Source organism: Orcinus orca, chromosome 4 (genome assembly GCF_937001465.1).
Source record: "Orcinus orca chromosome 4, mOrcOrc1.1, whole genome shotgun sequence".
NCBI classification, from domain to species: domain Eukaryota; kingdom Metazoa; phylum Chordata; class Mammalia; order Artiodactyla; family Delphinidae; genus Orcinus; species Orcinus orca.
Window position 1 is genome coordinate 110,864,331 of NC_064562.1, and position 22,335 is coordinate 110,886,665.

Sequence of the window (22,335 nt, forward strand, 5' to 3'; positions counted from 1 at the left end):
CAACGAAAGGTGAGGAATTATTATATCCATTTTATACCCAATGAAGTGGAGGCAGAGAGCGCTTACGTAATTTGCCTGAGGTCACACAGCTAGTAAGTGGTAGAGCCAGGCTTCAGGATATTTCATGCAAGTGGAATCATTCAATATGTGGCATTTTGTGTCTGCCCTCTTTCTCTTTGCATAATGTTTTTGCCGTACATGTTGAAGCATTTATCAATATTTTACTCTTTTCATTGCTAACAGTGTTCCATTATACAGAGATACCACTTTGTTTACCTGTTCATCAGTTGATGGACATTTGGATGGTTTCCATTTCTGGGCTATTGTGAATGATGAAGCAATGTACAAGTCTTATATGTGATCTCTTATTACTGATATTTGCTGTCTCATGTCAGTCAAAAGGGATGAGTTCTGAAGCCAGGACGTGGCTCTGAACACTGATTCCAACATGTACCAGCTGTGTGAATGGGAAAATTAAGTAACCTGTCTGAGCGCTGGGTTTTTCTTTATCACTTGTTAAAGGAGAATAATAATAGTAGCTACCTGATCATGCTCAAAAGCCTGAAATATATAATGCACAGTGTTTGGTTCATAATTAAACACACAATAAATATGTGTGGTGAGAGGAGTATTGCAGGTGAAGAGGCGGAAGGGATAAAGGGAAAGTTTGTCAGGCTGCAACGACGTCCAGGAGAGTGGTAGGTGCTGAGTGGGGGGGTAATGCTGGCATCTGCCTACCTTGTGCATCAGGGCTTTCAGACTACGATGAGAAGTGACCACAGTGCATGAGAGTTCCCGTTTCCTCAGCTCTCCAGTAACGTGTGGCATAGTTCAGTTTTTTTTTTTTGACAATCACATGGGTGTTCAAGGGCTTGGATTTAATTTACCTTTTCTTGACTACAAGTGAAACAGAACATCTCTTCATTGCTTTATTGACCACTTTCTGCGAATGGTACTTTCACATTTTTTGCTCTTTTATATGTTATTGATTTTTAATCTGGAACAGTTCGTTATATATCCTAGTTACTAATCCTCTTCCAGCTCATCATTTATATTGTAGCATGTTTACAATGTCTTTTGTCATCTAAAATGTTTATATTTTGATGGATTCAAATGGATCGCTTGTTTCTCATGATTTGTCTTGTGTTTGTTTACAAATTTTCCCCCTGTTCTGAGGTCACACAGAATATGCTCTCTTTTCTTCAAATAGTTTGAAAACTTTGTTTTTCTTCATTTATATGTGTCATCCATCTGGAATTTATATTTGGTTATGTGAAGTGGAATCAAATTTATTTTTTCCATGTGAAAAGCCAACACTACTTACCCATTTGTCTATCCTTTCCCACTCCCCCATGGGGCCACCTCTTTCATAGACCCAGGTCCCATGCATGCTTCTGTCCCTCAGCCCTCCATTCTGCCCTACTGCTCTGTTCATCCATCTTGCTTTCTTAATTTTACATTATAACCTAAGCATGCCTTTGTGTTATTATAAACCATGGGTAAACATGATGTTTAAAGATTCCTATTTTCTTTCTTTCTTTCTATCATGGTTTCTGGAATCATTTCTCCCTTGTAGGGCAGCACATTGTTTCTAGTTTTTTTTTTTTTTTTTTTGCTATTATGAAGGCTCCTGTGGTGAATATTTTTGCATATAAAACATTTACATAGTTTTGGATTATGTCCTTTGGATGGATTCCCAGAAATAGAATTACTAAGTCAAAGGGCATGAATATTTTTAATGCTTTTAATTCATGATATATATTTATTTTAAAAATTAAAGGGAATAAAGATTCTGGTAGATTCCTAGTACTCTATTATGTAGTTGTAGCCAAATGCACTGTGACAAGTCTGGATCTGGGAATTGTTGCCCTGTAGAAGTCCAAAAGAGAGATTAATGTGGTCTCTTTGATAAGATTTCTCTTTTCTTTTTTCTTAACACATTTTTTGGTGTTTTCGTTTATTCAAGCCATCATTTATTAAGCACCTACTGTGTACCAGGTTCTACAGCCAAGTGGGCAGCAGGATCTCAATGAGCTTATGTTTTTTAGTAGGTAGGAAGACAACAAATAGACCAAATCAAGTGATAAGTTCCTCCTGGAGAAAAAACATGGACTGATTAGGTAAAAAAGTTGGCTCCTATAGACTAGTGACAAGTGACACAGAACTTGAGATTTGAATGACAAGGAAGAGAAAGCTACGTCAAGTAGAGGAAAGGCATCACTCATGGATGGAACAGCAAGTGCAAATGTCTCTGTGGTGGACCAGAGTGTGACCCCGGGTTAGAAGGAAGGTCTGTGTTGCAAGAGCCCAGGCTCGTGAGCTGTGTTCAATGAAGGGAACTGAGGCCAAGGAAAAATACCAAGTCCCAACCACGCAGGGCAGTTTGCTCCATGGCTGAAAGCAGCAATGGGAGTCCACCGGATGGTTTCGACAGGGAGTGATGCAATCTAGTGGGCGTTGTTCAAAGATCATGCAGGCTTCTCAGCAGAGCACAGGTACAGGGAAGCAGAGTGCTGGCAGAGAGAAAGATTAGGAAGCAATCACTGCTGTCCAGGCTGGAGGTACTGGAGGCCCAGACAAGGAGTACAGGTGGAGGGGGAGGAATGTGGGTGGGCTCCATTCTAGATTGGAAAGAGATTGCTGTTGGATTGGGGGTGTGGACTTAGCAAAAGAGCAAAGTCAAGAATATGTCCTAAAAGTTTGGGCTAAGAGAATGACAACTTGGAATTACATTATTGACATAGAAAAGAGTGGGGAGAATAGGTTTGAGGTGTGGTAAAAATAGGGGTGGGTCTGGCTTTGGCCATGTTCGGTCTGAGACGCCTCTTTGGTTAACAAGGGGGGAAGTTGGTGACACAGCTGGAGCCAGGGATCTGGAGGCCAGGGAGAAGCTGGGAGCTGTGATACAGACTTAGAGGGAATCTAAGACCCCAATAAACAGATGTGTAAACTGAAAAGAACATGGAGACCTTCGACCATCATCAAGAGAAACCTGTTATTTTCCTTCTGAGTTTTGAGATTATGCTGGATTTCTTCTATTTATCTTTGTGAACAAAAACCTTTTCCCTTTTCCCAAGGAAGAAGAGGGGAAAACACGAGTTTTCTTTTCTTGCTTCAGTCCCGGCACGGCCTTCCAATTTTGAGTGGTAACTCTAAGAATTATTCCTGTCATTTGATTCCGATGCAATTGGGCAGGTCACAAAATTAAGCTTTTGCGTCTTGCAAGCTTTTCCAGAAGTGTTCTTTCATTGTCTGCTGTGTGTATGTTGGAACAGAAAATTTGTGCCTGGTTTTATGGCGCACTTTTCCCAAGATATACGACTTGCTGCCTCATCACATTATCCTGCCTCTCAGGACCTCTCACACCTAGAGGGTATGATGTAATATGAGGTATGGTGCTCGCCGCCCAGAACTGTCACCAGCGAGACCCATGCTGCTAGAGTAATGCTTCGCTAGGTCATTTTCAAAGTGGGTTTGCGCAGGGTCCCTAGTATATTATTTTTTGATATGTCAGAGTGCGTGTTTCCAGGTTGGAGTCTGACAGAGGAAATTTAATTATGAAGAAAATACTCCGCCTCCTTCACACCAGAATAGTATAGATGAGGACAGGCAGTGAAACTTTGCAGCTAGAAACAAACATTCAGGAATCACAATATTCAGGAAGCAAATCCCAGTGTTGCCCCTTACTTGGTCTGTGACCTTGGGTATATATCTTGACCTCCTGGGGCCTCAGTTTCCCCATTTAAATTGGGATAATAAAAGTACCAACTTGATAAGGATTCTGTGATGACTAGAAAGTAATTCGTTGTGAAACTCCTAAGCACTTTCGTTGAGTCACTCATTAAATATTTAACACCCCTGCTTAACAGACCTGTGAACAAAAAAGAGAATAGAAGTGTCCAACCATCATGAAAACACGATTGTGTTTCTTCAGGGTTTTGAGAATATGCTGGTTTTAATTAAACAGATATTTATTTGTTAAATGAAATAATTTAAATAATCAAGTAATTGAGTACTTATTTGTTGCATGCCTGCCAGGTGTTAGCAAATACACAGGCACGGGTAGAGATCCTGCCCTCATAAAGCGGATACCCATCCAAACTTTTAAAAAAAGTTATGATTTCATAATAGTTGCAATAAATCCAAAGCTTATTTTTGGCACCTCAACTTGTATACATTTTAGTCATTATTTTTAGATGATTGTAAACAGCATTTCTCTTTGGAATCCTCACAATTAATGAATACTTTAGTAGGTCAAGGGCAGAGATTGAAATACATGATTTTTCCAGGTGTTTGGGGTGTTTGATGTAGATTTAGCTACAGAGGCATATCTGCTGGACGCCAATTCCTGTCTCTCTGCCTGTTTTAAGAAATGTCTCTCCCAAGGCAGCAGCACAGGGGAGTGAAATGTAGTAGACACTTTCTAAAAGGGAAGCCTCGAACTGTGAGTGAAACCCTGAGATGTTCTGTCAAGACACATAATTTACTCTCTCAGTAACATGCCGTTTTAGAATTTCTCTGTTAAAATGATAACGTTTACTGTTAAATCAAATGCAATTTAGTTGAGAATAAACAAAGTCATAGTTGAGAATGAGAGAGAAAAAAAAAAACAAAATAAAACTACAACCTCTGGGGGACTTCCCTGGTGGTGTAGTGGTTAAGAATCCACCTGCCAATGCAGGGAACACAGGTTCAAGCCCTGGTCTGGGAAGATCCCACATGACACAGAGCAACTAAGCCCATGTTCCACAACTACTGAGCCTGCGCTCTTAGAGCCCGTGAGCCACAACTACTGAGCCCGCGTGTCACAGCTACTGAAGCCCGCATGCTGCAACTACTGCAGGCTGTGTGCCTAGAGCCCGTGCTCCGCAACAAAGAGAAGCCACCGCAATAAGTCAAGAGTAGCCCCTGCTCGCCGCAACTAGAGCAAGCCTGCGCAAAGCAGCAAAGACCCAACGCAGCCAAAGAATAAATGAATAAATAAATAAATTTATATAAAAAAACTACAACCTCTGGGACATGAGATTAAAAAAATTCCATAACATTAAATAAAATGGGGGGATTTAAAATTCTCTCCCTGTGTTCATTACATGCTTGTTCAAAATTACCAGCTAGTGAGAGCAAATGATCTTACCTTATTACTTTTATTTCTGTGTCTCGATGTAGAATTCCATCGATGTGATGGAAAGCCTTGCTTTGAGCTGTCTGTTCAGGAAACAGAGCCCCAAACATTCAGTGCATTAATTGGAGATTGAAACAACTAAGAAGACAGTAGAAAGTTTGAAGAACATTGCTCTAGACAAAGAACATCGTAGTAAAGTGCTTATATGAGCCCAAACTCAAGAGCCAGAGTCCCTGTGTTTGAGATATCTCTGCTACTTGTTAGCTTCATAGTCTTAAGCAGATATTTAAATCCTCTGTGCCTCAGTTTTCTCATCTATAAAATGGCATGAATAATAGGACTTAGCCCCTAGGGTCATTGTGAGGTTTCAAGGAGTTTATATTAGTCAATGGATTCAGAATGGTGGCCGGCACACGGAAATGCTATGTAACTGTTGACTACTATTATTAAATGCGGCTAATTTGGAATAAACATGGTTTGATACAAGACTCCTAGGTTTGGAGAAATGAAGGAAGCAAAAAGACCTTTGTAGTTAGAGAAAATAAAAACCTGCACCCCCTTCAGTGTGTGAGAGCTTCTAGAAAGGGAAAGCCAGGAGATTTGGCAGGAGATTATTATCTTCTGTCTCAACATATGCAAGTGACAGGCAAAGAAATTTAGGGAAAGCGAGTCTGGCCAAGTGTGCATCAGTCTTGGTCCTGGAGACACATGTTTTTTCTGCAGTGTTTTCTAAGAGAGGTCAACTGACATGTGTAAGATGGGAGTGACCACAATGGTAAGATACAAATGAATAATGTGCTATCTCTGTGTGCGTGTGTATAAGACAGTAGGGAGAGGAGATATCATTGTTTTCTAGAACTGCAAGATACTGAAGAAAGTCAATGCCCTCCTCATCTTCCCGTTTCCAGACCCCTTCATACATTCTCTCCACTTTGACCTGTTTATTTTCATTGAAAAAACACACTTTTCAAGAAATAGATGCTTTATGTATGGTTCATCCTTCGGAGGGGGTGTATGTGTGCCACGTGACAAGTGGTTGCCATGGTAATTTCTCATTATTGTTGAATTGAAAAATAATTACTCTGGCAAAAATCCCACATAACCTGTCAGTGCTTAAGTTAAAGATGCTGGGGGGCAACCCTGGCACCAGGATCCTGTTTTTGGTGGAGAGGGACAGAGATAGGAATGGAAGACAATCCGAGTTGGAAGCAAAATGCTTTTGTGGATTTTTAAATATAATTAAGACTCTCTTCTGCTATTTGACCTGAGTGCCTCTCTCATCCTGATATATGATTTGGCTGCCGGGGCTACTTGGGCTCACCTGTGAGATGGGACAAAGGGACCAAGGATTTTCATCACAGAAATATATAGAGGGGATTACTTAGAGTGGAGAAGCTTTAATGGTGTTTTTACCTAATTAAGATATACGGAGAATTGCAGGCCACGCCCCTCCACCCGGGTCGGGGTTCAGGCTGAGTTAATTTCGTCTTTATTTACCTGGAGGCTGCTCTCTGCTATTGTTACTTTCCAGCTTTGGGAAAAGAATCCACTTTTTACTTATTAATATTCACTAAGCACTAAATATGCACTGTTCAGGTACTAAACAACAGCCAGGATTGAAAGGAAAAGGCAAGCATGACCTCCATGAGAATCCTTGTGGCAGAGCGTATGGAGTTAGATGGCCCTCACTCCCTACCTGTGCACGCACACATTGGGGTGTTTGGTACTCAATCATTCTGTCTCATGAGCCATTTCGGAGGACCATGAAGCAACTATGCTTCCTTTCTTGTGTTGTGTCAAGAACTCATCCTGCTTTTGGTTAATGAAGTCCCTGGGATACACTCTGCCTTTAAAAGAATGATAGGAAAACTTTTATTAGTAGTGGTATTTCCATCATTGCATATTCTTTGGACTTTCAGATGCTCATCCTTCTCCTGGCAGAGCCGGACTCTGTTTTGTAATTCTGTGGATCTTGTTATTAGGTCTCACATGGAAATATATCGCTTGGAAATGCTCTTAGTTTCATCTCTACCCGTTCATCTTCAGACCAGAAGTCTTCAATCTGGAAGCATAGGGACCTCCTAATGGAAGAGCCAAAATATACACACGTGCACACCCTATGCCTAGGCATGGCCGCTTTAAATATATGCCCCAGAGAAATTCTTACACATTAACACAAAGGGACACTGCAAAGATACTTATCGCAGCATTGTTGTAATGGCAAAAAATTAGAAACTGTCTAGAGATCATTAGTAGCAAAATGCTTAAATAAAATATATTCTTTTCATCTAGTGTACTACCATGTAGCTTATATAAGGAAAGAAGAGGCCCTAATATATAAAATGGAGACATCTCCAAAACACAATGTCGAATGAAAAAAAAAAAGTTTAAAGAAGGAAACATAATGTATGATATCATTTAAATAAAATATTAAAAACATAAAACAGGGCTATATATGAATAGAGTTATGTATGTATATAAATATAAAAGATGGGCTAGGAAGGGCCGTATGATTTTCACGAAATGGTTGTTTATGGGAGCCTGGGGGAAGGGAGAGAAAAATACAACAAGCTATGGAGACCCAGGACGTTTATTTTTATTTATAATTTTTAATTCCTTTTAAAAAGGAAAGAAAGATATTATTTTAATAATTGTTAATTCTGGATAATGGGCCATAGGCCTTCACCATATTATCCTCTATTCTCTATTTTTAAAAATTACTAAAGTAAAACATCACTTATTTATTTATTTACTTATTTTTAAACATCACTTATTTAAGTTACAATCAATGAAGTGTATTCACTTAACCAATGTTTCACTGAAAAGAACAAGAAAAATGCCCAAAGGTGGTTCAGTGGAATGGCAGTGTAGGTGGGAAGTAATTTCTGCATCAATATGAACTTGTCACATGCATGGTTGGTACGTCCACTGATGAAAAGTGAGGCAACAGTGACATGACAGAGAGAAGCCTCTGCTTGTACATTGCCCTGGTCCCCTAGCCACTGAGTTTAGACTTAAGATTCCTGCAATCTTCGAGGAAGAATCTTTTTTTTTTTTTTTTTTTTTAAACCAACCTTTCAATACCTAGATGTTGGGTAGGAGTTTATTTATTTACTTATTTATTTATGTATGTATTTATTTTGGCTGTGTTGGGTCTTCGTTTCTGTGTGCGGGCTTTCTCTAGTTGCGGCAAGGGGGGGGGCACTCTTCATCGCGGTGCGCGGGCCTCTCACTATCGCGGCCTCTCTTGTTGCGGAGCACAGGCTCCGGACGAACAGGCTCAGTAGTTGTGGCTCACGGGCCTAGTTGCTCCGCGGCATGTGGGATCTTCCCAGACCAGGGCTTGAATCCGTGTCCCCTGCATCGGCAGGCGGACTCTCAACCATTTTGCCACCAGGGAAGCCCCGAGGAAGAATCCTACTCACTGTGTGGTTACGGCCTCACCATCTGTTCTACTCCCTACTGGGTAATTTATAGGTGGGAGATCTGTTGAGGATGGAGAGATGCCTAATGCCTGGTCCTTGTCCTTTAGCATCTCATGGTCCTCTACAGCAGCCGCAAGTTTAGATAAATTTATATTGCAAGGCAGTGATTCAATTATAATATGATCCACACTCGAACAGGGGTAGAGGTATCAAGCTTTCCTAGCACAGGAGACAGGGGAAAAAGGAATCAAAGGACTGGGACTTGGTATTTGCTGGACATGCCAGGCCAAAAGAACAACATATGCAAAGACAAGGAGGCAGGAAATGGTTAAAGACGGACCCTTGGTTCGACAAGGTAAGTTGCTGGGTCCTTTGGCTCCACACAGGCCAACTCTTGACCATGCTGGTGCCCAGAGTGGTAAGAGTGGCTTTTCCCTGGATAGAATGTCTTTTCTGATATATCCACCAAATGTTGTATCTATGCTATGTGGCAGTAACTGGTGTGCACGGCCACCCCACCTACCAAAAACCTCAGGCTATTGGTTTGTTTTTAAAGGCATTTGTCATAACCTTTACCTCCAAGTCTTGAGAGGTTGATCTGGGCCTGCTGGTCAGTCTCAAGGCCCTTCCTAGTTATTCTCCACATTGGTTTGACTGGAGGGGATTGCCCGCATGGAGAGTGGGCAGCAAAATCCTACCTTCCCTTCACACCTTAGGGGAAACCAGACTTAGTGAGCTCCTCTTTGGAATCCTTGCTGTGAAACAGCCTTGGAAACTTTCCTCACACAGCCTCCTACTGGTCAGCTTATTGGACTTGGCCATGTGACCTGCTCCCAAGGGAACTACTTGGTTCTTCCTCCAATGACGGAGGCGCCAATACGCGATCAGGAGACAGAAGTGTTAGCCTGTGGATAGATAGAACCGCAGAATCGTGACCAGTCATTTTCTATTTCCTTGGTCTCTTGCACATGTTGCCTTTGTCTGCGAGGCTCAGACCATCTAGATGACTGACATCTAGACGTTGAATAATGGTGGCACTGATTTTTTATCATTGTCCACAACTCATGAGGCTGTTAGCTCAGCTCTGTGGCTGAGAACTGAGATTCCACCAGTCACACTGTAAGATCTTCTGCCAGAGATTTCGTATTTGGTTTAGCATAGGTCTTTGTAGCTGCATTGCAGCGGCTGCCTGGACTCCTGGCCTAGTCATTAGGCAAATGTCTTCCATAAAATTGCCTCACTGATCCCAGGAACTCTACCAGCCAGCCAAATGGAAGGAAGGGCTGTTCAAAGAGGAGGTTTATTTTCAGAAAAACAACATGAAGGTGGGGGAAAGTGGGCAAAATCTGAAAGAACTGGAGGAGGAGATCTGTTCAAGCAAAATTTCCTCTTGCTAATTAATGCTGGCCTCTTCTTCTACTCTTGTGAATCTTTTTGTCTTCAACCTAAGGTGGAAAATCACTTTTTAAGCAGAATTATTTGGAGAAAACCTGGCCTGGTCAGTTCATCAGTTGTAACAAACAAATCTGCTGTTGTGGTGAGGGCTGTTGGTAACAGGGGAGGCTATGCATGTGTGCGGGCAGGGAGGGTGTGGGAATTCTCTGTACCTTCCTCTCAATTTTGCTATTTAAAAAAATAGACTGGAATTACGCAGACTTGGGTGTGAACTTTAGCTTTGCCACTTTCTAGCTGTCTGATCTTTACTAAGGAGTTTAACTTTTTTGAAATTCAGATTCTCTGTTTATAAATATCTGAAGGTCAAAGGAGACCATAAGAAAAAATAATAATAGCTGCCATTTATTGAGCAACTATTATGTGCTGGGCAGTTTCTCCTTAGCCCTCACAGTCCACTGAACTGATTGTTCCCACTTTGCAAATGAGCAAATAGATGCAAACGAGTTAGGAGGCATGACTTAGGTCATCAGCGAATAAGAGGCAGAATTCATATGTTGAAGCCAATGTAACATAGAGGTTAAGGGTATAAATTCTTCTAAGGATGCCTGCTCTACCCCTGGAGGCAATTAGGACAGTTGTGAATATAAGATGGTTCAATTCATGGAAAAAACTTAGAAAATATTGAGTTATGGGTACTACTGTTAACCCAGGGCCCCCCAAACACGTATTCTTTCCATGATCTCCTTCCTTCAGAAAAAAGCCAAGTTAAGACTGGCCTGTACTTGACATTTAGTAATATTTTCTTAAAAATACTACTTTTTAATTCCCTTTCTCCATCAGCATTTTTCCTCTCATAACTAAGGACTAACTCAGAAGCCTTATATATGTGTGTTGGGGGGCAGTTGACAACTATAGCTTAAAAATAATATCCAAATTTTTTGTGTGTCAGTTTAAAAATATAGGCCAATAGACAAAGTAGGGTCAACCATCTAGAGCTCACAAAAACTGTGTAAGTTATTTTCTTGAGTTGGGTTTTTGATGGAACAAAAAGGAATTCCAGTCTTTCATCCACTCATTCATTCTATCAGCCAAAATGTGTATATATTCTATTATGTACCTATTATGTGTCTTGCCCTGTGAAAGCACATATCACATTTTTAGTTTTGGAATGTTCTTGCAAGATTTGTGACCAAAGCCAATTGATTTTTTGTGTGTGTATAGTCACCTGATATGACCTTCTCCTACCAAAACTGTCCTGACATTTCCTGAGACATTGACTCATCTCATGTTCCATTATAGTTAGTTTGAATCAAATGTCATCCCCCCTTCTTGGGTCATCACTCCCCCTCCCCCCTTGATTTCTGCCAACACTCCTCTGGGCCCCGTGTAACCTGTATGGCTACTCATAGACAATTCTCCCACCTCCTTACAGCCTTAATCCTTTCTTTTCTCCTAGTGACTTCAGATCAGCCTGGGTTCTCCCTGGGCTTTTACCTTCCACTAGTCCGTTTTCTAGCAGACGTGCTAAAAACCAGGAAATAGATGACAGGAAAATGGAGGTAGAGGAACTGATCTAGTCACTGGGCCTGTGAACAATTAGCAGGCCAAAAGGAGTTGATCAATTTCCATTCAGAGTTTTCACTGTGTTGTAGACAGGTATTGTTGCCAAGTAAATGGGTTACAAATAGTTGAAGTGATTTGGAGACGTGCTTGATATATAAACTTTTTTTTTTTTTTTTTTTTTTTTTTTGCGGCACGCGGGCCTCTCACTGTTGTGGCCTCTCCCGTTGCGGAGCACAGGCTCCGACGCGCAGGCTCAGAGGCCATGGCTCATGGGCCCGGCCGCTCCGCAGTATGTGGGATCTTCTCGGACTGGGGCACGAACCCGTGTCCCCTGCATCGGCAGGTGGACCCTCAACCACTGCACCACCAGGGAAGCCCTATAAACATTTTTCATGTAGAGTTCTTTAGAGCATGGAATGCTTCATCCCTTAGGAATGGTGTCAAAGATGGTAGATAAAGGTAGGAAAGGGGCATTGTATTGATCTTTACTGTGTTCCAGGCACTCTTCTGGGCACGTTACAGCCATTAACTTATTGAATTTTCACATCTACCTTGCAAAATAGTTATTAATGTAACTCTTGTTGTATCTGCTGTGAAGATAGTTATTACTGTTGTTGTTATTATTATCATTATCTTTATCCTTAATTTCCAAGTAAGGAAACAGGGTCAGGGAGGTAAAATAAGTTGTCCAAGTTCACCTGGCTGGGAAGAGGTAGTGTTGGGATGAGCCTCCTCTGAGGATTGCCCGCAGGACGAATTCCACCAGTGTTGTAATACCACCTGCCCTACCGCATGGTGCTGGCCTCTTTCTGGGCGTGAGTCCTGGCATGTGGGACAGTAAGTACAGCGAGGAGCTGGAAGAGAAACCAGCCTGAGACAAAATATGCCCTTTTCCATCTCCCTTCCTTCTTTCTGAACCCTAGCCCTTGCCTTCCCAAGGACGCCAGAGAAATGAGTCGGCAGAGACCGGGGCAGATCTCAGATGTCCGAGAGTCCCAGTCCCTATATAGGAATTCTGAAAGCGTTCCCCCCACTTTCATTTTCTCTCTAATATCGTATTACATGATTAAAATATAGTTCTGGGGCAATCATTCCTTGAACCGGCATTTTGACACCACACTTAATAACTATTATGGCATGAACGTGAGTATTTTAAAAAGCTACATGTGAACACCAGCTCTGCTGTTTATCGGCCGAGTGGACTTGGGCAAGTTACCTTCACCACCTAATCCGTTTCTGCAGTTGTAAAACTGGGATGATAACGTGAGCAGTTCCAGCCAGTCACTGAACAGCTTTCATTGAGTAATACCATGGCCTCGTCACCGTCTGGGGCCTGGGAGATGGAGAAGCAGGCAAAACACAGCCCCTACTCACAAGAAACTGATATCGTACTGACAAGGGAAAAGAACAAAACAAAACCAAGAATCAGGGTGGTAATGACGAGCGAGTGAGAAAACGTATATAAAGTATTTAGAACAGTGTTTGGCATGTGGTAAGCGCTCAATAAATGTTAACCATTATTCTTTTTCCATCCGTATAGCAATTTGAAATGAAAAAAACCCTGTGTATCCAGGCTCCCAAATAGGGTTTCTTGCCCCAGCTGCTTCTTCACTTCCAAGCCCACTGATTTTTCTAGAAGCTCTGACAGTTTCCACAGCATTCAGGCCCTGTGCCGTGGTCTCAGGTGTGGAGCGAGGCTGTCTGTTTGATGCTCAGTCGGCTGCGCCCTGCCAGTGGGTTTGAGCCCTTTGAGGGTAGAGACCAATCTCTTATCCTGCTGTATATTCCGAGGGCCTGCACGTAATAAGTGCTCAATAAACATTTGTTTCTGAAGGGAGATGGGAGGGGGGTAGTTTGTATGTGGAGTCATGATATACCCCTGGATGGTTTTATATTTACTGTATTCTACTAAGAAAAGTGTTGGCTTTTGGTATGGCGATTGGGAGGAGGCCAGAGAAAAAGAGACAAGGACATTCATTTGTCTAAGCTTCTTCTTTTCTGAAAAGAGGAACAGCATCGTTCTTCAGTGGCCCCTTATTTATTCCCATTGGGACTGAAGGCTTTTTCCCAAGGCCTGCCAGTGACAACAACTTAATGTTGTCATAAGCAGAACAACTTAATGGGAGGAAGAGAGGCTGGTGAGACCTTGGCCGGGGCCCCAGGGTGGGGGCCTTTAAGAGAGGAGCAGCGGGCCCCTCTGTGTCCTTCCGCCATCTGACAGGCAGCTGGGAAACATCTTGCCCTGAAAGCTGGCGCTAACCAACAATTCTCTGTAAAAAGATTGTGCTTAAGAATTTGAGGGTAAGTTGAGCACTATACCGAGAATGAGGCCCAGATATGATTCCCCCTTTTAAATGTAACACTTTGCATAACCCTCCTAATTCCCTGTTAGAGGAGGCCCTTCCCCTGCCCTTGAAGCTTAGCAATGATTTTAATGGCCTTCAACTGGGCCAATTTCAAATTATTTTCTGGATGAGCAAGGGAAACATTCAACCCAAGACAAACAAACAGAGTTCATGTGGCTGGTTTGCATTCTGCTGAACTATTCTGTTTTTAATAACTGATTTAATAGCGAGCAAGTGATTGCCTATAATCTTAAACCAATCCTCAAGAACAATCCATATGCATGTGATGGTTGCTCGTGCACAAACTCATCTTTCTACATAAATCCGTGTAGCCATACCTGTATCTTTTATAGGGATATTTGCGTAGAGGAAGACTACAAGCCACACACAACTTTTTTTTTGAATAAATTATTGTTAAAAAATGTACTCTTCTCCTTAACCTGGTTGTAATATTGTGCTTTCTGTTTGTAAAATCGGACTCCTAAATGAGCAAAGAGAAAGAGAGAGGGAAAAAGCTGAATGCATTTTACATTAAAAGCAAATCTTTTTCTTAAAAAACGTCACATTGTGCTCCAGAATACGTTTATTAAATCTCCCCAAATATGTCCTCGAGAATTAATTTTCATTTGCTTTGCATTAACTCGTTTATTGAATTGGAATTCAGTCCTCATTCGAGGCAATTAATTTGAAGAGTGACCACACGCCTGCCCACACCCCTTCCAGAACACCCACATACATATGCTAAGTCCCAAGCCACCGATGACTGGATTTTTCTGCCTTTTTCCCTTTTCTTTTCCCCTTTGAGATATTTTTCCACTCTTGCCTGTTAAATACATGATCTGTCTTTTTGCAGGATAGCGACAACCTCTGGTGGGATGCGTTTGCCACCGAGTTTTTTGAAGATGATGCCACATTAACCCTTTCCTTTTGTTTGGAAGATGGACCAAAGCGATACAGTAAGAAAGAAGTTTATTTTCTCTAATATTCCCTCATTTTGCGCCCGTAAGAAAACCACAGGGGTCTTCAGAGAATAATACAGTGCTGACAGGCTGACAATAATCCCGGCCTCCTGCCTCTGATCAAGGCACTGTCACCGGGTGGCAGCCCGACTTGGCAGCAGGAGATTTCCTTCGAGGCTTAGGATGTTTGGGCATTTGCCAGTTTAGAGAGCGAGGCAAATGTGAACCAAGCCCCCCAGTGATAAGTGGTAGCTGCATTGTGGAGACTTGCCGTCCGTCTCTTCCCTGCGACCCTTCTTTATGCTTGACAACACTTCACACCCAACGCTCTGCTTCCGAAGTTCCCTTTAAAAATATATCCTCACAATCACTGTAACAGCTATATCCTTCTAATTCCCTCTTATCAATTATCTCAGGTGTTTATTGGACAAGTGCTGTGTTTTCTTGGGGGCGGGGGAGGCCACAGCTGCTTTGAACACACACTTTGGGATTCGTGTTGACAGAATTTATAGTTCCTTGTCTTTCTGGCGAGTGATAACTCTGTAAAGATCCTCAAATTACAGCCTGTGGCACCTTGGGTAACAGCTGATCTGTCCTGATTAGGTTCAGCCAACTTGTCAGAGATCAGATTTGCTAGTTGTGCTGTAAGACTGAGAGGCATAAATACGTCAGCACAAAGACAATTAATGTCCAGTTAGATCAGAGAGAGATGCATTTTCAGAAATCAGCGTTGCACATGTGAAGGGATCTGTCTGTCAGAGGGTAAAACATCCCAAATGTGTCAAACACGGAGCTGATGATGGGACCAACCACAGTATGTACAAATGAGTCGGTCCAGAGCATTGAGTAAATGATGGGTAATAGCACTCTTGATATACACAATGAAAAGATCTGATTGTTGCTAAATGTATTTCAAAGCCACTAGAGTACAACCAGTGCTTTATTTTTTTTTCTTAATTTTACAGGACTTTAGATAACTTAGTATTTGGATCTATTGTATGATGAGTTGATTAATAATAAATAGATGGTGATTTTTAAAAGTGGCAAACCGTGGATAGCAGGACAGCTTGCTCAATTGAAACTCATTGCCGGAAGCATCTCTTTAGATTTGTATATTGTGGGCTTTCAGAGGCTGGGACATTTTTAATAAATATTTTGGGTGAGAGGGGCCGCTAGTGTGCCAGACAAGGGGCTTCTCCAGAATGTCTTTCCATTCAACATAATGACACCTGTTGCAAGCACTGGCAAGCCCACTTCATCGGGGGTCCTGGTAAGTTCACTCGCTTTCTGTGTGTGGTGCTCCCAAGCAGCCTCACACCCTACAGAGTGGGAGCGTCGGGTACAGAAGCTGCCGTTTCAGAATTCCCTAGGGGATAAATGAACGTGGCAATCGAACAATTACTCTCTCCCCAAAAGCCTGCCGGATCAATGGTGAATAATTTCGAACCAAGCAGTCATCCATCCTCTGAGTCTTCTTATTTTTTTCTGAGGCATAAGCTCAGATAACGTCAAGTTATCATTGTTTTATGTTCCTGTGCTGTGTGTGTGTGTGTGTGTGTGTGTGTGTGTGAATCCGTCAGGGTCTGCTCAGGGAACTAGAATTACTAATAAAACAGATTCTCAATCTTCCTTCTGTCCACCCCTGACCCCAACATCATTTGGGGGTGAGGCATGATCAGTGCTTGTTAAGATCTTATATTCATGTACAGGAGTAAATGCCTGACTACGAGCCATTGTTGCCCAGGTTTCTTTGTTTCTCTGAACCAAAATATTTCCCGAGCGGCGAAGAGAAACAAAGATGATCGACAGTCTGGAGCCCAGTCTCATCAGCTGCTTTGCTGACAGCCTGGTGATGTGCACACGCTGCTGATGTGCGGGCAAGTGACAGTTGATTGACAGCCTAGGACCGGGAGATAGGGAAGATGAAGGAGGCTTAGAACGCCTGACGCGCTTGCTGTTTATGCAGCGCTCCAAGCATCTCGCGGCCACCTTAACCCATTCACGGTCCAGGCACACTGTGCCGGGTAGGCAGGGAAAACACATGCTGGCCCTGCGTTGGGGCTGCAGCACTTCCTGGAGATCTTGCAGGGAGCTGAGAGCTTTGCATTTCTGAGGAAGAAAATAGGACTTGGCTATTACATTTGTGTATGTAAAACATTTCCCCGTATTGCTTTCATTCTAGGTACCAAGAAATATTCTAGATGAGGTTTACTTAATCCTTACTAGAAAAATCTTTTCCTTCTCCCTCCCCATGTCTACTTTTTCAGAGGGTTCCTCTGGCTCTAAGAGATCTGATCTCTAAGCTACCGTAAATCATGTAATATGTGTTTACTTGTTTATTTGTTGTCTGTCACCCCCTATTAGAGTGTTATCTCCCTGTGCACAGGGGCTTTGTTTTATTTATTGCTGAATTCTCAGATTAATACAGAAACCTGCACAACATAGGTACCCAATAAATATTCATTGAATGAATGATTGAATGAATGAATGGACATTTGGGGAAAAGTTTATATCCCAAACAGAATGCTGGCAAAACAATCCCTATACCGACATCCTTGGACTTACTTAAATGGGAGGAACTCAGTCCAAAGTGCTCTGCTGGTGTTTTCAAATAAGCTCTCGGATATGGTTGGATCTGTTTTAAGTTGCAGGGGTAGGGGGAACTCAACATATAATAATTCAGGAAATAATTATGTTGGGGAGATATATTACTCTTCCTTTCAGAAAGCTCTTCTGTATCGATCTTATTGCTCCACCCACCCCAGTCCTTACTCTCCTGATGGGAGTGGGCCCCCTCCTCAGGTGGGATATGATTGGGATTGCCGATGGAGACTACTGATGTCTTCCTAGAAGACCGGGGTGAGGTTTCTGTGGAGAGGGGCCAGACAGACAAGGTTGCTGGACCATGTAGCAACTGGGATGTGTGTCCCTAAGGCCATGTGCCTGCCCCTGCCTTGTGGGGCTTCATGAAGTGTTCCCCCAGCAGCTGGAGAAGCCAACAGTCCAGGGAAGTGGTTTCTGCTTGGGTTTGGTGGAATCTCAAGTGGGGAAGAGGGCCAGGGGTAAGAGATTCCCTCTTGATCAGCTGGTCTGTGGTTAAAGACCAGTAGAGCTGAAAAGTGTCTTTCTGGAAATGGACCCTTCCTTGGTCCACAGAGCCCCAGCTGGTGAGTTATTAGACCTCAGGTTGACTGACTCCAGAGTCAGAGATGGGGCACCCCCGCCCCCCGCCATCCTATCCCTACACCTCCCACAGCTAAGAGGAAAGAAATGGATTCGTCAATTCACACATTCCAAGGAACATAAGTCACAAATAATTACTGTCTTATTTGATAGAGAGGGCAAGGCAAGAAGAGGAATGGGGTCTCAGCCCTCTGCACACTTATTTTGCAATTCTGAGTCCAGCGTGGTGTATGGTTTTCCTTCCGCATCTTATACAGAAGCAACCGTTCTTAGGTTGCTTGCTCACCATTAGCTTCCAGCGAGGATTGATTTTCCTCTGCTCCTTTTCTGGGCGTGTAGTGGGATTGTGCCCCACAGTCTCCACGCTCTGATGACCAGCACAGAACCTTTTGGGTAAAGGTACTGGTAACCGCCTCAGGAAACCTAGACCATGTCCAGGGCCACACTGGCCATGCTCTTCATCTATCGGAAATACATGGTTCCCAATTCATTCAGGAAATATTTCTTTGCTGGGAAAGATGCATGGAGAGAGTCCTTCTGGGACTTCCCTGGTGGCACTGTGGTTAAGAATCTGCCTGCCAATGCAGGCGACACGGGTTCGATCCCTGGTCCAGGAAGATTCCCACATGCCGCGGAGCAACTAAGCCTGTGTGCCACAACTGAGCCCGCGCTCTAGAGCCCACGAGCCACATCTACTGAGCCCATGTGCCACAACTACTGAAGCCCACGCACTCTAGGGTCTGCGTGCCACAGCTATTGAGCCCGCGTGCTACAACTACTAAAGCCGCGCACCTAAAGCCTGTGCTCCTCAACAAGAGAAGCCACCACAGTGAGAAGCCCCCACACCGCAATGAAGAGTAGCCCCTGCTGTCCTCCACTAGAGAAAGGCCTTGCGCAGCAATGGAAACCCAACGCAGCCAAAAGAAAAAGAGTTCTCCTGTGTCCCATGGCGTTGGAGAGGCTGGGAGGCTAATCAATGTAGTAGAAAGCTCACAAGAGTTCAGTGTGAACATTCCTGGGTCTTAACCTGTGCTTGTATTGGTAAACAGAGCCTCCATTTCCTTATCTGTAAAATGGCCATGAGAGTACCATCACTGGCTTGCAGTGAAAATTAAATGAGATAATATAATCAAAGAACCGCAGAGCATTTGAAGAATGTGGTAGTCAGCGTTGACTATTATTATTGATAACAATGCGTGACATTGGCATCACTACAGCTTCTGTGCATTGGAGAAGCTTGCCATTGGCAAGTGCTTATCAAGTACGTAGAGCTTGCTGGGCAGTGGAGAGCCTACAGACCCTTCTGATGGGCAATTCCTGCTGAACTGCAACATTGAAGAAATCACCCTGTCCCAGGCTTTCAACTGCAGAAACCCACTGTCATCACTGGTAAGTGATGTGCGAAAGGAAGGGAAAGGCAGTTGAGAATGTGTGGCTTCTGTGCTTTGGGGGTTAAAGACTCCAAACACTAAAACTATGTCCAGGTTGGTCTTGCTTTGGAAATTGGGGTGGGGGGGAGTTGACATAAATACTAAAATGCCATCTTATTTGGGAGCACTTCCTATTGGCTGTTTTTAAGGGAAAGGTGTGTGGTTCAGGCAGAAATTCCTGGTCTGAAACCTTGGTTTCAACCCAGTTTTGTCTTTTACTGCCTGAGTGATTTGGCCTAAGTCGCATTCTAAGCATCCGTGGCCTCATCTGCAAAGTGAGGGTTTGATGAGATGACACGTAAATTTCTTAGCAGAGTTTCCAGTGCCTGGAAAATGCTCCATAAATAGCTGTTGTTATTCAATTGAATTCCAATGAGCATACCTCAGCCTCTAGATTGAGATCCAGGACAACTCAGATACAATCATCACTAATCCTTTAAATATTGTTTGTAATTTGAGGGTGATGGGTCCCGGTAATTTCCCATCTGACAACTGTTATTTCGTCTTGAGTTTCACATTCTTTCTGGGGTAAGGGTTTCTGGCAGAACTACACACCTTTATAGTCACATGAGCCAAAGACTATTCTTGTTTCCTCTGTGACTGCTGGGGGTTCATTTCACTGTCCAAAAGCAGAAAGTTGTTTTGGGATACGTCATTGCTCTCCAAGATGTTTTCTTCTGTTTTCCTTGGTCATCGCGTCCCATTAGATATTTGAAGGACTGCACATAGGCCCCTCTGTGGAGCCGTTTCTTCACAAGATGCTTATCTTTTACATTTTCTCTCCTATTTCCCTTTTTTCTGAAAGCTCTGATAGCACTGCAATATTGACAGAGTTCTTCAATTTTGTCTTGTAATATGTGTTTTTATGTGTGGTGTATTTGGATGTGTCCCCCTAAGGAAGAGAAATTCTACAAAGCCCAAGTAACTTGACTATCTCTGGTTCCTTTTTTTTTTTTCCCTGTCTTTTTATTGGTTCACCTTGTCCAGCTGTGTTTTTATTGTGCTTGCTATATAGGAATTCTGAAAGCATTTTCTCCCCACTTTCTCTTTCTCTCTAATATCATATTACATGATTAGAAATATATTTCTGGGAAAATCATTCCTTGAATCAGCATTTTGACACCACACTTAATAACTATTATGGCGTGAACGTGGGTATTTTTAAAAGCTACATGTGAAGAGCGTGCGCTGCAGCACACAGGGAGGAGGATTTACAAGGCCAGAATCTGCGCCTGTCTTTTCTATGGATAACACCTCGAAAGAGTCCACCTGAGATCTGGAAATGTACGGGTTTGTGCGGCCAGTGTTTAAAAACCCTTAGTTTCCTCAAGAGACATGTGCCAGTTAGTCCAGGGGTTCTTCCTCTATAAAGTAACTTTGTTCCTCTGAAAAGTTTGCATTCCTTTTCTTTTATTCATTTATGGAGGTAGAGATCAGAATCACGGACTCTGGATCCCTTTGAGCCTCTGCTTCACCAGAGCTGTGCGAAGTTAGGCCTATGACTTGATGCTGGGCATCCTGCCTAGATTTTCTTAACCTCAGTTTCTTTATACATAATGTCTAGGTGATAATAATGCCAACATCATAAGACACTTGTGAAGATTAAATAAGATTAAGTAACACGTACCTTAGCTTAGTGCTGTCTGGGAAAAACACACAATAAATATTTATTGCTTGAATAAATGAATGGATGAATGAATGAGTAAGAGAATGAGTTAAACCTATGATATGCCAGTCACTTGGAATTAAAATAGAGGATAGTTTCCATTACTTGTTCCATCATTTAGCGCATAGAAGGAAAATCTCTGGCTTTGGGCAAAGCCAGATCAGACTTGTCTTCCTTTGGTGGGGAAATCTTAACAATTTAATGACCAACTGGAAGAAAACTTGACATTATGGAAGATGATGACTTAAACAAGTCCCAAACTATTACAGTTGTGACACCTGTCTAACAGAGGGTGACGTTTCCATCCCCTATTTTGCTCAGAGAGCTAGGAGCTACTGAATACTTCTCAAGTGCCAGGCACTGTGCTAGGCACCATTGGGCTCTATGTCTTGTTGACTGAGGACCAGATGAAAGGAAATGAACTGTGGTTGCATTCAAAATTAATCCCAGAGAAAAGAATGCACCTCCTCAGAGTTGTCCTTGATGGTTAGTTACTGGATGAGTGTGGCATTTTTGTTACATAATGACATAGATGTCTTTGTCTCAGATGACTCTGGAAAATGCTTTCCTTTGCATGAGCTGCACTAAATGATTTCTAGAAAGCTCTGGTCTTTGAAATTGTGATTTTAGTGAGTGACCCTTCTCAACAGAATTCTTCATTAGGCTGGCAAGATCTGGAGTAAATTAAGTTAGGACTAAAGCAGACATTCATTTGAAGTTCATTTTTTCCTTCAGTCATTCATTGATTCATGATTTAGAATGCACTGAATTCTTGCTTTTTGCCAGACATTGAGAGGGATAGATAGTCTTGAGAGGAAGGAAGTTCATCACCAATTTTTTCATTTACTTTTAATTTCATTTTAATACAAACTCTTTCCTTAAATTAACATAATCAACTAAGTAACTCAAAAAGAAAATATTCTTGTAATATTAATGCAAAATCTGGGATTAGTTATAAAAAAGACTTGAGAGAAAGCCTACAGCTGATGGATGAACTAACAGACTTCTGAAGGGAAAAAGGAGCCTGAATCTCTTCCCATTTGTGGTTTCAAATTGATGATATCAAGTGTTGCAAATTGGCCATGACAATAGATTGAGCAGACATCCCATTCACTCATCTGCTAATAAATACCACACGAATAATCACATGAGATAATGGACAGAAAAGTGCGTTGAATAAATGTAAAGTGCTATACAAGTTGAAGGTATAATTATCATCATATTTATAATTGATCTTTAGGATTTGG

The 22,335-nt window shown here is 42.4% G+C and overlaps 1 protein-coding gene across 9 annotated transcripts in view; it reads left to right on the forward strand.

Annotated features, from left to right (window-relative positions):
- The window catches only part of LDB2 (LIM domain binding 2), a 380,705-nt gene that overhangs the window by 124,821 nt on the left and 233,549 nt on the right, over nucleotides 1-22,335 (forward strand). For all 9 annotated transcript variants that reach the window (XM_004282526.4, XM_033410699.2, XM_004282527.4 and 6 more), the window contains exon 2: nucleotides 14,704-14,806. In XM_004282526.4, coding sequence (XP_004282574.1) covers nucleotides 14,704-14,806 — 103 coding nt within the window. The remainder of the gene's footprint in view (nucleotides 1-14,703; nucleotides 14,807-22,335) is intronic.